The sequence below is a fragment of the Daphnia carinata genome, chromosome 2 (genome assembly GCF_022539665.2).
Source record: "Daphnia carinata strain CSIRO-1 chromosome 2, CSIRO_AGI_Dcar_HiC_V3, whole genome shotgun sequence".
In the NCBI taxonomy this organism is placed as follows: domain Eukaryota; kingdom Metazoa; phylum Arthropoda; class Branchiopoda; order Diplostraca; family Daphniidae; genus Daphnia; species Daphnia carinata.
In genome coordinates this window covers 5,616,974-5,631,749 of record NC_081332.1, presented here as the reverse complement: position 1 = coordinate 5,631,749, position 14,776 = coordinate 5,616,974, and the positions used below count along the sequence as shown (strand labels likewise).

Below are 14,776 nucleotides of genomic sequence, written 5' to 3'. Positions count from 1 at the left end.
GGCGAGCGACGAACCTACAGGAGGCAAATCGCAAAGTGGAGCAGGTCGTTTTCGTCAAATACGCAGCCTACGTATTTCATTTTTTACAAAAATCACACATTAATATTTTTACTCCTTGTAGGCAATAAACACTCTGCTAGAATACTTTCAACACAGTAATAGGATATGTTTGTGAAAAATATCATACGTCAGCCAGGCCATGGAGGCCATGCAATGTAGTAATAAATATCATTCCTTCTGCGAAGCATGCGTACTGCTTAATTTAAAAAAATACTGTATCATCTTAGAAGGAAACTTTACTTGCGCATTCAACCGAGAGTGAAGAAAATGACGGTCACGAAACGTACATGAACAGGTTATCTGTAATCGCAATTTTAGGGGGCTATTCAAAATTTTGTTTGCCACGTCGCAAAACTAGAAACGGTATAGTTTTTTAAAATACATATGTTTGAAAAAAAATCTGACTTTTATAAACGCCCGTAAACCTATTCTTTTTTCTCTATCCCTCCTTGATGCGACGCAACGGTTTTGCAAGTTTGCAAAATTTCACTTATTTTAAATGCTAATAAACTGGATGAACTACAAGCATACCATGGGAAAAACACGGAATGGTAGCTTCAGTGCTCAGTTATTATTGTATAAGCATGAAACTTATCCTTTTTTGCGAGGACGACTAAGATATCTAAAATCAATTTAAAGCGAACGAGACAGTATTATATTGTGTAAGAGGTCAGTACTGATTTTCCGGGGTGGGGTCGTTGAACGGACTTGAGGAATGCCACCAAAACGACCTCAGGGCTTTTCGTTTCATTTAATGCTTATAGACTATTCCCAAATTTTGGGTAGCAGTAAGAGGTTGAAGCTTTCACTGAAAGAGCGGCGCCACATGTCAGACAGCAAGTCTCGCTAAGGGTAGAAACATTATGGCGGAACATGTTATGTACTTGAGAGCCTAGCTTCTATGGCTGTGTTAAGAAAAACCTGTTAAGTCCCTGTTAAAGACGGAATCTAGCTTGCTTAATGAAGAGTTAGACAAAACGTCGTAACAGCATGGCACAATTTGATAGCCAAATTCTAGAATGCAACCAAACACTATTGGACAATTACTATCGATAAAGAGAGACTACCCCATCGATTCGTGCTGAGTGCCGTGCTAAGTGTTTATTGAAAGTGTTTTTTCTGGTGCTAGACTACCAATAAGATTTATTTACTTAACGTGTCGTTGTCCGAAATTTGATTCGGGTGAACTGAAATCGGCGAAATGCTTCTGTTAAACACATTTCTTGGTAATGACCAAGGAATGTATATGAAGTTCTGATTGCATTTTTTACAAGCGTCCACCCATGGTGGAAATTGACAGAATAAAAATGACTTCTAAGAGCAGTAAGTATATTCCTGAGATGATGGGGTTAAATAATTATTACATGAATCTGCTGTTTAGGTGCAGCCGTAAAACAAGAGAAACGAGATGATCAGGAGGAAATCGATCTACTTGCAGCCAAGATGGTTGAAGCCAATCGAGCCAAGATGGCAAACTTGTCATCAGCAGCAACAACTGTTGGACAAACTGGAACAAACAGCAACCCATTACAACCAGGGATAGCATCAGCATCAAGAATAATGCCAGGCACCTTGTTGGGTTACTTTTCCAGAAATTCAGCTGGTGTAGGTGCCAAAGAAGTTGTTGACGCGATAAACAAGGAGAAGAGTAACGCAGCTGCTGCTGTGGCAGTAGATCTAGAAAGTGCCAAAGGACGATTCGGCTGGACGAACTCCTCAGTGCACATTCCTTATATTTACCGAAGAGACGACAAAAAATTGTGTTCGGTGCGTGTTCTAGAACAGTGTATTGTAAAAATGTTCGCGAACGTGTTGCGACCGGAATTGTCCGGCTGCGTTTCCATTCAGAGCTTTTACGTGAGTGAAATAGAATCAAGACTATTGAACGAAATCAACGTCAAACATTGCGATTGGCAATATGGTCGAGAATTGTTTACCGTCCGTGATTTGATCATCAGTTTAGAAGATGCACAGGAGCTTATACAGTTCTTACAGACGTGTAAAGAGAAGCTGGTGCGCAAGTCATGTGACCCTCAGGATCGGTGCGGATTCTTCCGTATTGGCGGCGAATCGGTTGTTCCTTACACGGTTATCGGCGGCATCAAGTACGTTCCTCTCTTCTACTTTGAAGGGGAGACGGGAAATTTGGACAGGCGGGCCATTCAGATTACTGGCTGGGATCTTGCCTATCTAAAGGTAATGTTGTTTTTTATTATATCAGTTCCTTATTTAGTAAATTGTAATGAATTTCTGTTCTCCCTCCCCCCGTTGTACCTCTCCATAGTTGTGCTGCAAAGTGCAAGGAATCCGAAACGAACTCTTTTCTAACGATTCTTACTCAGCCGTCAGCGTAGACGATATCAAGCAGCAATTCCCGGCTCAAACAGACTTACAGCTATATTGGCCAAGTCGTTCGTCGCTAGACGTGCCCAGCAATGGAGCATCAAGTGGCAGCAACGTTGGCATTAACATGTGGATACACAAGCCTAGTGGTAGTCCACCTCCCTTGCCTGTCAATAGTAACACGGCGGCCGCGGCGCTGCAAACGAGTTCAGTCATTCAGAAAAACCCCGCAGTGTCGGCGGTCAATGCTGCCACTAGACTGCCTTCCACATCATCTGCCTCCGCGTTGCTTCAAGCGTCGGGTATTGTTCCACCATCTCGACCGCCTGTTGTCCCTCCCACCTGTACCAATTCCGCCTTGTATAATGGCTGGAGTTCCATGAATTCTTATGCCTCTGTGCATCAGGTGCGTTCTTCAGTCCTAGTGAATAGGATAGTTAATTGCATAGCTGTTCATTTATTTATTCATTCATTCATTTTGTACGTAAAGCAAATGCAACAACAGCAAAGTGCTTCGAACACCAATAGCTCTTCTAGTTCTTCAGCAGCGGCAGCTTCTGCTCATCTAGCGACAGTGTTGCAATCACAATCGGCGGCAGCAGCAAGGGCACAAGCAGCAGCTGTATCTGCCATGCTAATGCCATCCATGCCAGTTCATCACTCCAGTATGGGCCAGGCATTTAATATGATGCAGTATGCACAGGCAGTTGCAGGCATGATGCAACAGCAACAATCGCAGCAGCAAGCTCAGTCGCATCGGAACCAAGCTCCTCCGCCGCCACCATCTCAGGCTCATGCTTCAGCAAGCTCAACGTTGGACAACCTTCTGCGTGCGAACGGCATTCACACCGACCACCATAGGTTCATTATCAATATGGCGTTTTGCGTATTGGATGATTTTATTAATTGCTCATTATTTGTATTAAGGCTGTCCCATGGGTCATCTTCGAATGCAGCGATGAATCATTCAGCCTATTCCAGCAGCCAATCACCTCTAACCGGAGCGGTACCCGGCAGTAGTCCGCACTCAAGAAGTAGCACAGGTAACAATTACATCGCCAACTGCGTTTCTCTCCGGGATAAAAATAGACAAACGATTTATTTTTATTCTGTGTTCCGTTATTATATTTTATTTGTTGTTGAGAAGATAAACATTCTTTTGTTTAATCGAAGTTTAATTATTGACCTTTTATTTTTTACAAATTAGGAGCATCTCCTCGGCCCGGTTTACCTGTTCCAAGTTCCAGCCTGGTCCATTCGTCGCTTACTTCTTCCTCCTCCTCCTCGTCGGCTCCAAAGCCGCCGCCTCCTCCGCTCATCCCCGTCAACGGGAGTCATCCTCTTTTCTCGTCCATGCCCAATAATAGCAGCATGGCTTCTCAGGCGTCCAGTCGACTTCACCAGGCGTCATCCGAATCGAATCCGCATGGATTGTCGCGTTCTTACCATCAATCACAGTATGAAATCGGGCAGCGACATCACCCGCAGATGCAACACCAGCTCCTCCAACAACAGCAATCCCAACAACCTCCTCCGTTCAAGCTACAGCTGTACCAGATAGAAAATCAAACTGTACCGTGCGTTAATAGCCGGCAATACGTCTACAATAATCTGATGATTGCCCTACCGGACATGGCTGCCTATTTGTTTCCTCATTTAGGTCATCAAACTTGCAAGCAAGTTCTGCAGGATGGTCTTGGTGTTACACTCTATGAAGCCAACCCGTAAGTTGATAAATTTAAAGAGAAATCAAAGATCAAAAGGACTATATTTAAAAAAATTCTTGTGTATCAGTCAACAATTGCAGGTTTTAAAATCGGCGGGAAAGGTGAGCAGCGTAAGTAGTCTCGCTGGAGAGAAAATATCATTGGTGAACGTTCGTGATGTCGTCCAATACATGCCACAAATCCGGTATATGATGTCGAGGCTGGATGGCGGAGCCGAACTAAGCCACGCCCATTCTTCAAAACGGCAAAGAGTCAGCTGATTGGCTTTTGACTGAAGAGAGCCAGTGTTAATGAACCAAGTCGGATGACACAGGTCAATCAAGGAAAAGAACAAGACAAGCCTGCCAGCCGACAAACCAAAAAGAAAGACATCCCCCTCCCCTTCCTGGAACAGGAAGAGCCTTCTTTTCTCCAGTGTTACTGGTTCTGCATGTTTGTTTCTTTACGCTCCCGTTTCTTTTTTCTCTTTTTTTTAGCCTATATCCTCCTTCCCTCAATTGAAAACAAATACCTTATTATTCTTGGATGTGGTTTCAGCTGCTGCCCTTTTCCATGAACGGTTGGGGAGAAAGAGAGAGAAAGAGACCTTGTGGATTTTTGTCGTGTTCTATCCTTTCACCTAACACCAAAAAGGCAACCGGAAAAAGGAATTTTGTTCCTCACTTTTGTTGGAAGAAACAAGGTTCTCAACTACTTCTACAGAACGCATCTGCAGATGCGTCCAAACGTGTACCATTCTGAAGGAATAAGAGAATCCCCTCTGTCCTTCGACTAGAGATAAATAAGAAATATCGTTGTACAGTATTGTGTGACTTGCAGTGCAAAGTGCGAGCCATTCTGTTTGTAAAAGTTAGCTTTGCCTGGAAGAGCACGACGTTACGCTGCCTAAACCCGCGTTTTCCCTTGCCTTTATTTTTATTTTTTCCTATGGCACTTGGCACCGCTCCTAAATCTCGACTTTTCTTCTCTCTCTTTGTTAATTCTCGCCTTCGCCCAATATCCTCTGTCATCTTTTCTTTTTTTTTTTATGTAATGTGAAGTTGAAGATTTCGGCTGTTTAAATTTGTTGTACTGAATAATGCCATCGATTTTTCCTTATCTTTTATGGTTTTTTTTTTAAGTTGCGGAAAACATTGTCCCATTTCCATATCTCTCTGCTGAAAGGAGGCATACACCCGCGCATGCGCGCGACTATTCTGACAAGTACTCAATAAGAAAAAAGGAAAAATTATAAATCCGAAACCAAAACAGCGAAACTGAATATATCAAAACAAAGATAAGGTATGATCATTAGTCACTAGTCCCTGTCTTTTCAAGACTCAAAATTCTAACCAGATCTTCATTTGACTCCGCAAACAGTTGTTTCTGAAGGATTTTGCCAGCATATATTGCGAGAACTAATCAAAACTTCTGCGTGCAAACGTGACTCACAGCTTCAAACACGCTATTCCGCGCGGTGTGCACAGCGCAGTTCTGGTTTTGCATCTTGCATTCATGTCGGAAACGCATATCGTGTGCAATCAATGCCGCAAAATGAAAGTCAGTAGAATGTAGGTCTGACGGCCGTCCCTTAAAGTGGGTCACATTTCTATCAACAGGACGTTTCAGATTTATTAAAGCTCGCTGATACATGGCGTCGTATCTAGCTGACTTCGGGCAACGCCAAGTTCCGCAAGACTAATAAATAGCTGAAGCTGGCTTGGTTTCGTAAGCTATATGATTTCTGCTTTCGCTCTTCACGTGGCTTTGACCGATAAACAGTAGGTATAAGTCTCGTAAAAACTCAAGTTCAAGCCCTTTTGGCTAGTGAAGAAAACCCATGCACGATCTAATCTCAAATCCTTCCAATTCCTCTCGTCCAAGCAAAGAGTTTTGCTTACATTCAACAATAGCGCTTAAAAATTTATGAACCAATGGCTTTCATAATGAAATTTTTCTTTCCGGATAGTCAGAGATAACTAGGTTATCATATGACTCGCTGTTTTACTGTGTTTTACCACTAAATCAATGGCAGCAGCAGAATGGAAAGTATTTGTTCCATGAGCTGCAAACGAAACACTACACGCAAGCAAAGAAAGGGAGGAGCGATGATTGTTTGTACGGAGTTCTATACTGCCCAGTTGTATAAGCTCACTTGGCAGTAGGTATCGGGGAGCGGTAATCTTTGTTCCGCTCAAGGAAAAGAATTTTTTTTTTGTCACGAAGTTGGCGTGTCGAGAACTCAAGATCACAACATAGTGCCTGAGTAAAGACGGAAAATAGGTCAAGCTCAAACCAACTTTCGTCTGCTGTATGGTTTGCCGTGGGTAGTTGAAAACAAACTTGCAGAGGCAAAACCATAAAGAAAAAAAGAACCCAAGATTCAGTTTGAAGGTCTCCGTTTCACAGCAGCTTATTAGTAATCCAGAAGTTGTGCCGTTCGCGCTGAAAAGGTGGAGAAGCTTGACCTTGACTAGCGTGAGCGAGGGCCACTCGATTTTCAGCATACACGTTCACGCTGTTTGCTAACGTCTCGTGAAATATAAAACCATCGAAATTCTAAATGAAAATGTCTTGATCGGCTGAAGTCAAACTCGAACGTGTTCTTGTCGAATCACCATGTCTTTACGGAAATCTTGCCTCATTTTTTGTTCGACTGTTTGGTTGTGTGTCCTCTGTATACAACCTTCTAGTTCTTATTGCCCAGACATTTGTCAGTGCTACAATAATTACCTGGAAGAAACAGTCTGGAATTGCACCCATCTTGTGTCAGTCAGTCAGCTTTGGAGTGACGGACGTTTGCCTCTGTATGGTGACTTTCAGCAACCTGATTATGTGCAACACCTCCATGTCCGAGATTCAAAACTTGACTTCTCTGAAAACCTGCTTCCCCTTTTCCCCAACCTTAAGACGCTGGAGCTATCACATAACTTGATTAATTGTTCAAAACACCTGGTCTGGCTACTTCAATTAAGTGACAAGCTGTACGAGCCTGAAAACATACACTGCACTTCACCCCAAACTTTTAATGGGACTCAAGTACTGAAGGCCTTGCAGTTAATTTATGATGTGGGCAGCAGGTGTCCGGAGCGCTGTGTATGTGAATTGGCCCATGTTCCCAAAGATGATCAGTATGTCACTGTTAGTGTCAGCTGCAATAATCTGGGGTTCACAGAAATACCTAAAATCTTGCCAGCTAATGTGACCATTCATATGGACTTGAGCAATAATCGGGTAAATCTGAATGTTAGAGCTTTTTATTAATATTTGTCTGATATGTTTCCAATTACCATAGATTGAAGATGTGAGTGAGCTGGCCAAAAATCCAAGCTACAGTAGAGTAACTGTTTTGTACTTGGCCAACAATCGTATCCAATCAATAACAAGCCTGGAAAATTCTGATTGGATTGAACAGTTTAGTTTACTAAGTCTTCAAGGAAATCTTCTACAAGAAGTATTGCTGCACACCATTATTAGGTTAAAATACATGTTGACATAAATTTTCTTGTATAGATTCCCACCCAAGCACTAAGTAATGTATTTCATCACCAAGACATTAATGGAGTTCGGATGCTTCTAAGCAATAATCCGTGGAAATGCGACTGCGTTACCATTACTCGCTTTCAAGTAATTATACCAAAATCTTGTTTTTCGTTGTCGAGTAATCACTGTTACAGTCACGCCTTTCTTATCCCAGCCGTTTATTGCTAAGCACAAGCAGCTGATCAAAGACGTTAGTAATGTCACGTGTGGCCCAGAAGAAGGAGAAAGCGCTGGTAAGAAAATCATCTCTGTCGAGCTGAGCAGCGTTTGCGGTACGAATGGAAACAACGCCATAAACCTGATGGATGTGCTTAACGTATTCTTGGCTCTGTTAACTTTGGTTACCATCGGAAAACTTCTTTATGATTATTACGCTTACCGCAAGACGGGGCGACTTCCCTGGATCGCTAGCAAACTGCCATGATTATGATCAGTCCTTTAAGCAATGTAAAAAAATCTGGTCTGCCTAAAATATTCGTTTTTATTATTACTTTTCAAGCGTCCCCATTTCATGCGCTTAACACGATTATAAATTTATATGTTCGACATAATGGTACAAATTAAGTTTTCTCTTCTTTTCCACGCAAGTTTTGTAGCGTTTTTTGTTATTTGTTGCTCCAACGCGTTTGTACCGGTATTCAAGCATCTGTGTCAATCTAACCGTTGCCTCGTCTCTTACTTGTCAATCAAAATTGAAGAAAACTCATGAAATAATACAGATTAGTCAGGTTACCATTGGTATTTTGAAAGCCAAATTTTAGTATGTTTCATTTCCCCATTGCCTTCGCCACGATAAATGTAAGATTTCATTCCATGTGTAGCTTATGAAGCAACTATAAAGAAATTGTGAATAACTATATAACTATTGTAAAAACAATAATGGCAACTAGAGTGATAGATGATTAATTGTTAGTGGTGCTAGGGTACTTGGGAATTACCACTTCTTATGCTTGCTGACATAAAGAAACTTGTTGGAATGAAATGAGTTTATTCATACATCATATACATGCACAATAAGCTTTTATAACAGTGCCGAAATACTTCTAATGCTATTTTCATAATAAAATTAAAATATAAATAACAACTCATGTCAGCAGTGTAAAAACCAATTAATACAAATTAAGGAACTGTTCAATAGTATATTATATGTAAAATATTCAACTTCCTCTGTGTAAAACGTAGCGATTTACCCTCCTAAGTTCCGCATTTTATCACTTGCGTCCGCAGTTTAACATCCTGATAATTATTTTCCGTCGTCTGCAATCACGTGTCAACGTTACTGTTCAAACTGAACAAAAAATATTCAAGAAAATGGACGAACTGTCACCAAATGTTTCCGCAAACGATAAAATCAACGAACAAGTTGTAGTTTCACGAGCAAATCCTGGACGAAAGGTGTACAGTGCTATGCCTGGGAAGACTAGAGTCATAAACCAAATTCCTGACGATATACTGAACGACGAAAAGCTAGCGCGTGCCATAGAGCTTCTTCCGAGCAATTATTCCTTCGAAATTCACAAGACGGTATATAATGTCATAAAATTCTTCACCTAACAGAATAGTTGATGTAGCAGTGTTTTGATTCAGGTATGGAAAATTCGTCAGGCTGGAGCAAAAAGAGTTGCTTTGCAAATGCCTGAAGGATTACTTATGTTTGCACTGACAATTTCAGATATTCTTGAAGAATTTTGTCAAGCTGAGACTGTGATTATGGGAGATGTTACCTATGGGGCTTGTTGTGTTGATGACAGAACTGCCATAGCGCTAGGAGCTGACTTCATGATCCACTATGGACATTCTTGTCTAATTCCAGTTGGTCAAACAAGTGGAATCAAAATGCTCTATATTTTTGTGGATATAAAATTTGACTCAGAACATTTTATAGAAACCATCAAGTTTAACTTTGACAAAGAAACCCGCATGTCATTTGTTAGTACGATTCAGTTTGTGGCCTCCTTACAAAATCTGGTGATGCGTTTGAAGGGGGAAGGGTATGTGGCTAGTACTCCTAAATCTTCACCATTATCACCTGGTGAAATCTTGGGCTGTACCTCTCCTTCCATAGACACCGATGTTATCATTTATCTTGGAGATGGTAGATTTCATCTGGAGTCTGCAATGATAGCAAATCCAAAATGTAAAGCTTACAAGTATGACCCCTATAGTAAGGAATTCACCCAGGAGTTTTATGAACATAATCAAATGAAAGCCAACCGACAAGCAGCTATAAGTATAGCAGCCAAAGCTCCGAGATTTGGTTTGATATTAGGGACACTTGGCCGGCAAGTAAGAAAATTTATCGCATTGCAATTATATTTTTTCATTTAGAAAAAAATTATTGTTTTCCTGTTATTGTAGGGAAGTCCCAGAGTATTGCAGGAGATAAAAGAGAAGATGTTAAAATTGAATAAGGAGTTTGTTACTGTGCTGATGTCAGAAATTTTCCCAGCCAAACTAGCGCTTATGCCCAGTGTGGATGCTTGGGTTCAAATTGCATGCCCACGACTGTCAATCGACTGGGGTCTTGCTTTTGCCAAACCACTTCTGACGCCTTACGAAATCAATGTGGCCCTCAAAAATGTAGAATGGAAGGATACCTATCCAATGGACTTTTACGCGTATGAAAGTCTTGGTGCCTGGACGCCTAATTTCAAACCAAAGTGTGAAAAGAAAGAAACGTCTAACAGAAAATTATAATTTATTGTAATAAAGATGGATAAATTTGATGTCCTGATACGTCTAATGGGTTTCACTGCTGTGTAAGAAGTTATCTTTGATGATTAGATTTGTTTTGGCCCTAACTAGCCGTTTTTTAAATAAAAGACAACATTGCTGTTGGCGCACTAACTTAATTTTTTGTTTTGTACGATTAATTCATAAACTGTAAGCCCAATGTCAATAAACCCGATATTCGTGATCAGCGATCAATTTCGAAACGGAATAATGAATTTTTAATTAAATTTAGAATTTTACCAAAACCGAAAAAGTGGGAAGGCTATAGCCTTCTCATTTTGACGAAAATCATCAAAAAGCGACATCTCTCAGAATTCAGTAAAAATTTTACATTAGGCTCAAAATCGAACGCTTATTCTAATTGTTAAAGACATTTTTTTTAAATTGGAAAATAATTTAAGCCCGACAAAATAAGCCCGATAAAATAAGCCCGACTTTCTGTTTTTTACGGTATATTCAAAAAGTATAAGCCTAATGTAAAAATGAACCCGATTTTCGTGCTCAGCAATCAATTTCGAATCGGAATAATGTATTTTTAAGTAAATCTAGAATTTGACGAAAATTGAAAAAGTGGGAAGGCCTTCTTATTTTTACGAAAATCATCGAAAAGCGACATCTCTTGGAATTGGCTGAAAATCACAGGCCTTAATTAAAGTTAAACGCTGATTTCGAATCACTGACTTGTTTTGACCATAAACAAGCCGTTTTCAAAATAACGAAAAAAGTGCTGATGGCGCACTAACTTAATATTTTGTTTTTTACAGTTAATTCATAAACTATAAGCCCAGTGTCAAAATAAACATGATTTTCTTAATTAGTGATGAATTCTGAATCGGAATAACATATTTTTAACTAAATCTAGAATCTTAATTTTTTCATTTAGGCCCCTCTGGCAATTCAGTTTTAGGCGCAGGGGGTATTACGCGCTTGCTGGCCGTGATTATAGTACGCCATGGCGGTTGCCAAACGTCGTCAGGCTATTTCGTCATACTGTGGTTTCACTCCATCTGTCATTTGTACCAATTGTAGATATTGTCCATAACAAGTCTTCATGTTTACATTCTTGCCAGTGGTGCTGATACTTTTTTTTATCACAACTGCTTGTTTCAGCTGTTCCAAGTATTGAAGCATTACTTATGCAAGTACTTAGAGAGGGCTGCCCATTACAAAAGAAGAGCTCATCACGGTATGTTATGAAATATATAGATTTTTAAAGATTTTAACCTCTCCTGTTCCTCATAGATGCTGTGATGGTATGTTTGCAAAACTGGAAAAAATTCTGTGCTATGGTGGCCTTAAGTATGTGCTCAACATTTTGAAAAATGTGAACAGCAAAAACAGTTGGTCAGAATTCCAAACATCAAAAGTACTTATTACTGGAAAATCAGTTAATCTACATCCTTATTTTCTGCTGTTCCATCAGTCACTATGCAGTGTGTTTGGACAACAGAAGCATTCTTGAATCAGACTGCTTCAGTTTATATTGAAGATGTATTGCTTGTCATGCCCTGTGACCAACTTCACAGGACTATGTTGTAAGTTAGTATCACTTTACAAAGCCAAATAGGTGTAACAAAATGCAATTTTGTAAATTTTTTATACAGACTTATTTTACTGCTTTGTTTCATTGTACAGCAAATTTAGATTACATGCCTAGTATGAAAAAAATCAAGTATATACCGAAATTGGCTATCTCAGTTCACGACTTCTGAACTCAATCTGTCATTCTGGTGCAGGGGTCCTGAAAGAAGTTGGAACGTTTTGAACCGTCTCATCCAATAAGTCTATCTCTTTTTTTGTGCCTAGAAACCCATGATTACAACTAATTAAAATGCCATTTATTGTGTTATTTGCATAGGTATTAGAAAATAGGTAGTCGCTTAATGATTAGTTTCTTCGCAACCCATCAACTTACCATCCAAGCAAGCACTATGTCTGCCAAACCATTAGCTGAATACAATTAATACCAGTAGTTCACCAAACCAAGAGGTAAAGAAGGATTGCACAATCCTTGTCCTTGGCAAACGTTTAAAAATTGATTCATGTTTCGTTTTCTTTAAATAGGTTAAGAATCATACTGAATCAAAAGAGGTATCTAGTCGAACCAAATTTCATAATGATAACGGTTGGAAGCCCGAAGGAATTTTTGAAAAATGCTTCCTGCCCATTACCTTCAGTCGTTGCTGCGCCCCGAAAACAAAGTATTAACAGTTATATAAATTGAAGTGCATATCTGGGCTCCCTTCTTTTCTGTGGCCCCGTTTCCCCTTGATTTTTAATAAGCCCGTAGGGGGTCATGCCCCTACTGTGATCAGCAGTAACGGTTGTGAGTGCGCTGTCTGGAAAGGGGACGTGGGGGTCCTCATGGTCCGATGATATCATTGGAAGGCTATGGGGCTACCCAAAAATCCGAATTAACAGTTAATCGCTCACGTAAAAGCTTGTCCGCAACCTTCGCTCTTCTTCCGGCTTCTCTTAGCCACGCACCGGGTAATCTCCCCGGTGAGTCAACTGAGGTAGTGTCTCCCCCTACCTTGGTTGACAGCAACTTTGAAATCGGCTATTTTGCCCTTTCAAAGTTGCAAGTCTTTAAATTGTGCCGAATATTGTCAATACAAATGCTGTAAAAAAAAAAAAAGTGACAGATCTTATCTTTTTTACTGTCGTGCTGTTGCTCTGCACTGTTCACTAATGTGAACATTTCCCTATTTATGTCCCAATGTCATTTTATAGACGTATACGTTATATTCTCAATTTTTGCTGTTCCCAATCATAGGAGTATATTTCGTTGTTAGACGACTTCATTGTTTATGGAACGATGCACTTTAATCTCACTTCATGGAGATTCTACCACTTTATGTGCATCAATGATATTGAATAATATACACGCATTATATTTTGAGGGGATTGAACCCCTGATATCTGGCATGCGACGCTGATGCTCAACCATAGAGCCATGAGTCTTGAAAATTAATTAACTATTTTTCCATGTCTTTTGAAGGAAACCTATTTGCACTTGTAATAATATTGTTGTGCGTCCCAACGCAATTTAATATTTCCATCTCGGAATGTCACCTATAAACACAATAAAGCGATTCATTTTTTGTACAAAGAAAACTTATCTACAGTAGGAACCATATCTCAATCCTCTGGCACGGAGGATCCAGACGTGACTCGAACTCTTGACTTTCGATTCCCGTAGTCACACGCTCTACCTCAGAGCTATTGGTATTAAGTAATTTCCCGTAGCGTGCCAGGATGAAGTACGAAGTAGTGTTATAAGTATATGCAACTCGCGCGATCAACCAATAATGAAGTAGCAAAACAAACACGAAAAAAGCCGCCACCCCATTTCATTCATGATCAAAATGCTTAAAATGTTTGGAATATTAATGTTCATTTTTTACTTTTTGCGAAGTCGAAAAAAAAAATTACCGGAAGTAACCGGAAGTAACCGGAAGTAGCCTATATCTCCAGAAATACTGGGCCCACAACAAAACAAATATGATTTTCGTGATCCTCGTGAAATTTAAGATGTGTCTGACCTATTTTGACCTGTTTTTGGCAAAAAGTCCAATTTGGCCAAAATCGCGATTTTTCCTGAACTTAAAGTTCAGGGAAATTGCGATTTTTGACGATTTTCGGGTATTTTCTACTGACACATGGATTCGACCCCAAATTTCACGAGGATTACGAAAACGTGGTTCTTTTTTCATTCAGACCAATAGATAGTGAGTTATTAGGCTTTGTCAAACCGGAAGTTATACTGCAAGTTAAAATTTCGAAAATTAAAAAAATGAACTATGTTCTCCTTAACAAGTTACAAAAGATCTGCGTAGTTTCAACCGTAAACTATAGTAAATTAACATAACATGGCCTTTCAAAGTTCTTAAAGTTCAATTTTAAGGTACAACCTGTATATATACCACTTCAAAGCTTTAAAGGTTTATTCAATAAAAAAATCTTCTGTTACAGACTGTGAATATTTTGTTGCATTGAGAAATGAATGCTACCACGCTTGTAACAATGGCTTAATCCAGAATGATACAACATGAGACCTGGTTTTCCAAAAGTACGTTAATATTACCTTGTTCTATGTCCAACAGCTTACATTTTGTGTTGGTAACGAAGCAGCGTAAAATTTGCACATCAATAATAGGGGTGGAGGTAAAAACAACAAGCTATTCCGACGAAGTAAACTCAAATACACGCTTTCAACGTAACAACAAAGTAAACAATGAGAATCACATGTCAAAAAATAGTTTTGATTTCAGCCGCTAGAGGCTGGTGAACTTGCAGCGCCGTCCGCGGGCAATTATGTTCGGCCAGCTTTTAAAATAAGCCCAACAAAATAAGCCCGGGTTTTCTCATTTTTTATTTTATTTTTTTCA

General features: G+C 39.8%; 3 protein-coding genes and 1 long non-coding RNA gene across 4 annotated transcripts; all 4 read left to right on the top strand.

The window, feature by feature from the left end:
- Positions 1–894: 894 nt before the first annotated feature.
- Positions 895–4,493, top strand: LOC130686906 (uncharacterized). Its single transcript, XM_059497589.1, has 7 exons — positions 895–1,383; positions 1,442–2,256; positions 2,345–2,809; positions 2,894–3,264; positions 3,331–3,446; positions 3,611–4,127; positions 4,198–4,493. Exons 1-7 carry the CDS (start codon positions 1,344–1,346, stop codon positions 4,388–4,390), a joined length of 2,517 nt encoding a protein of 838 aa, XP_059353572.1. The 5' UTR covers positions 895–1,343; the 3' UTR covers positions 4,391–4,493.
- A 1,754-nt stretch (positions 4,494–6,247) lies between these two features.
- On the top strand, positions 6,248–8,384 carry LOC130686911 (protein singed wings 2-like). Its single transcript, XM_057510068.2, has 4 exons — positions 6,248–7,343; positions 7,405–7,563; positions 7,623–7,736; positions 7,807–8,384. The coding sequence occupies exons 1-4, from the start codon at positions 6,729–6,731 to the stop codon at positions 8,074–8,076; spliced, it is 1,158 nt and encodes a 385-aa protein (XP_057366051.1). The 5' UTR covers positions 6,248–6,728; the 3' UTR covers positions 8,077–8,384.
- Positions 8,385–8,904: 520 nt separating this feature from the next.
- On the top strand, positions 8,905–10,378 carry LOC130686908 (2-(3-amino-3-carboxypropyl)histidine synthase subunit 1-like). The gene is made up of 3 exons (XM_057510066.2): positions 8,905–9,176; positions 9,240–9,938; positions 10,011–10,378. Exons 1-3 carry the CDS (start codon positions 8,964–8,966, stop codon positions 10,347–10,349), a joined length of 1,251 nt encoding a protein of 416 aa, XP_057366049.1. The 5' UTR covers positions 8,905–8,963; the 3' UTR covers positions 10,350–10,378.
- A 988-nt stretch (positions 10,379–11,366) lies between these two features.
- On the top strand, positions 11,367–11,938 carry LOC130686918 (uncharacterized). The gene is made up of 3 exons (XR_009420542.1): positions 11,367–11,571; positions 11,628–11,729; positions 11,809–11,938. It is a non-coding gene; the product is annotated as an uncharacterized LOC130686918 (long non-coding RNA).
- Positions 11,939–14,776: the final 2,838 nt, after the last annotated feature.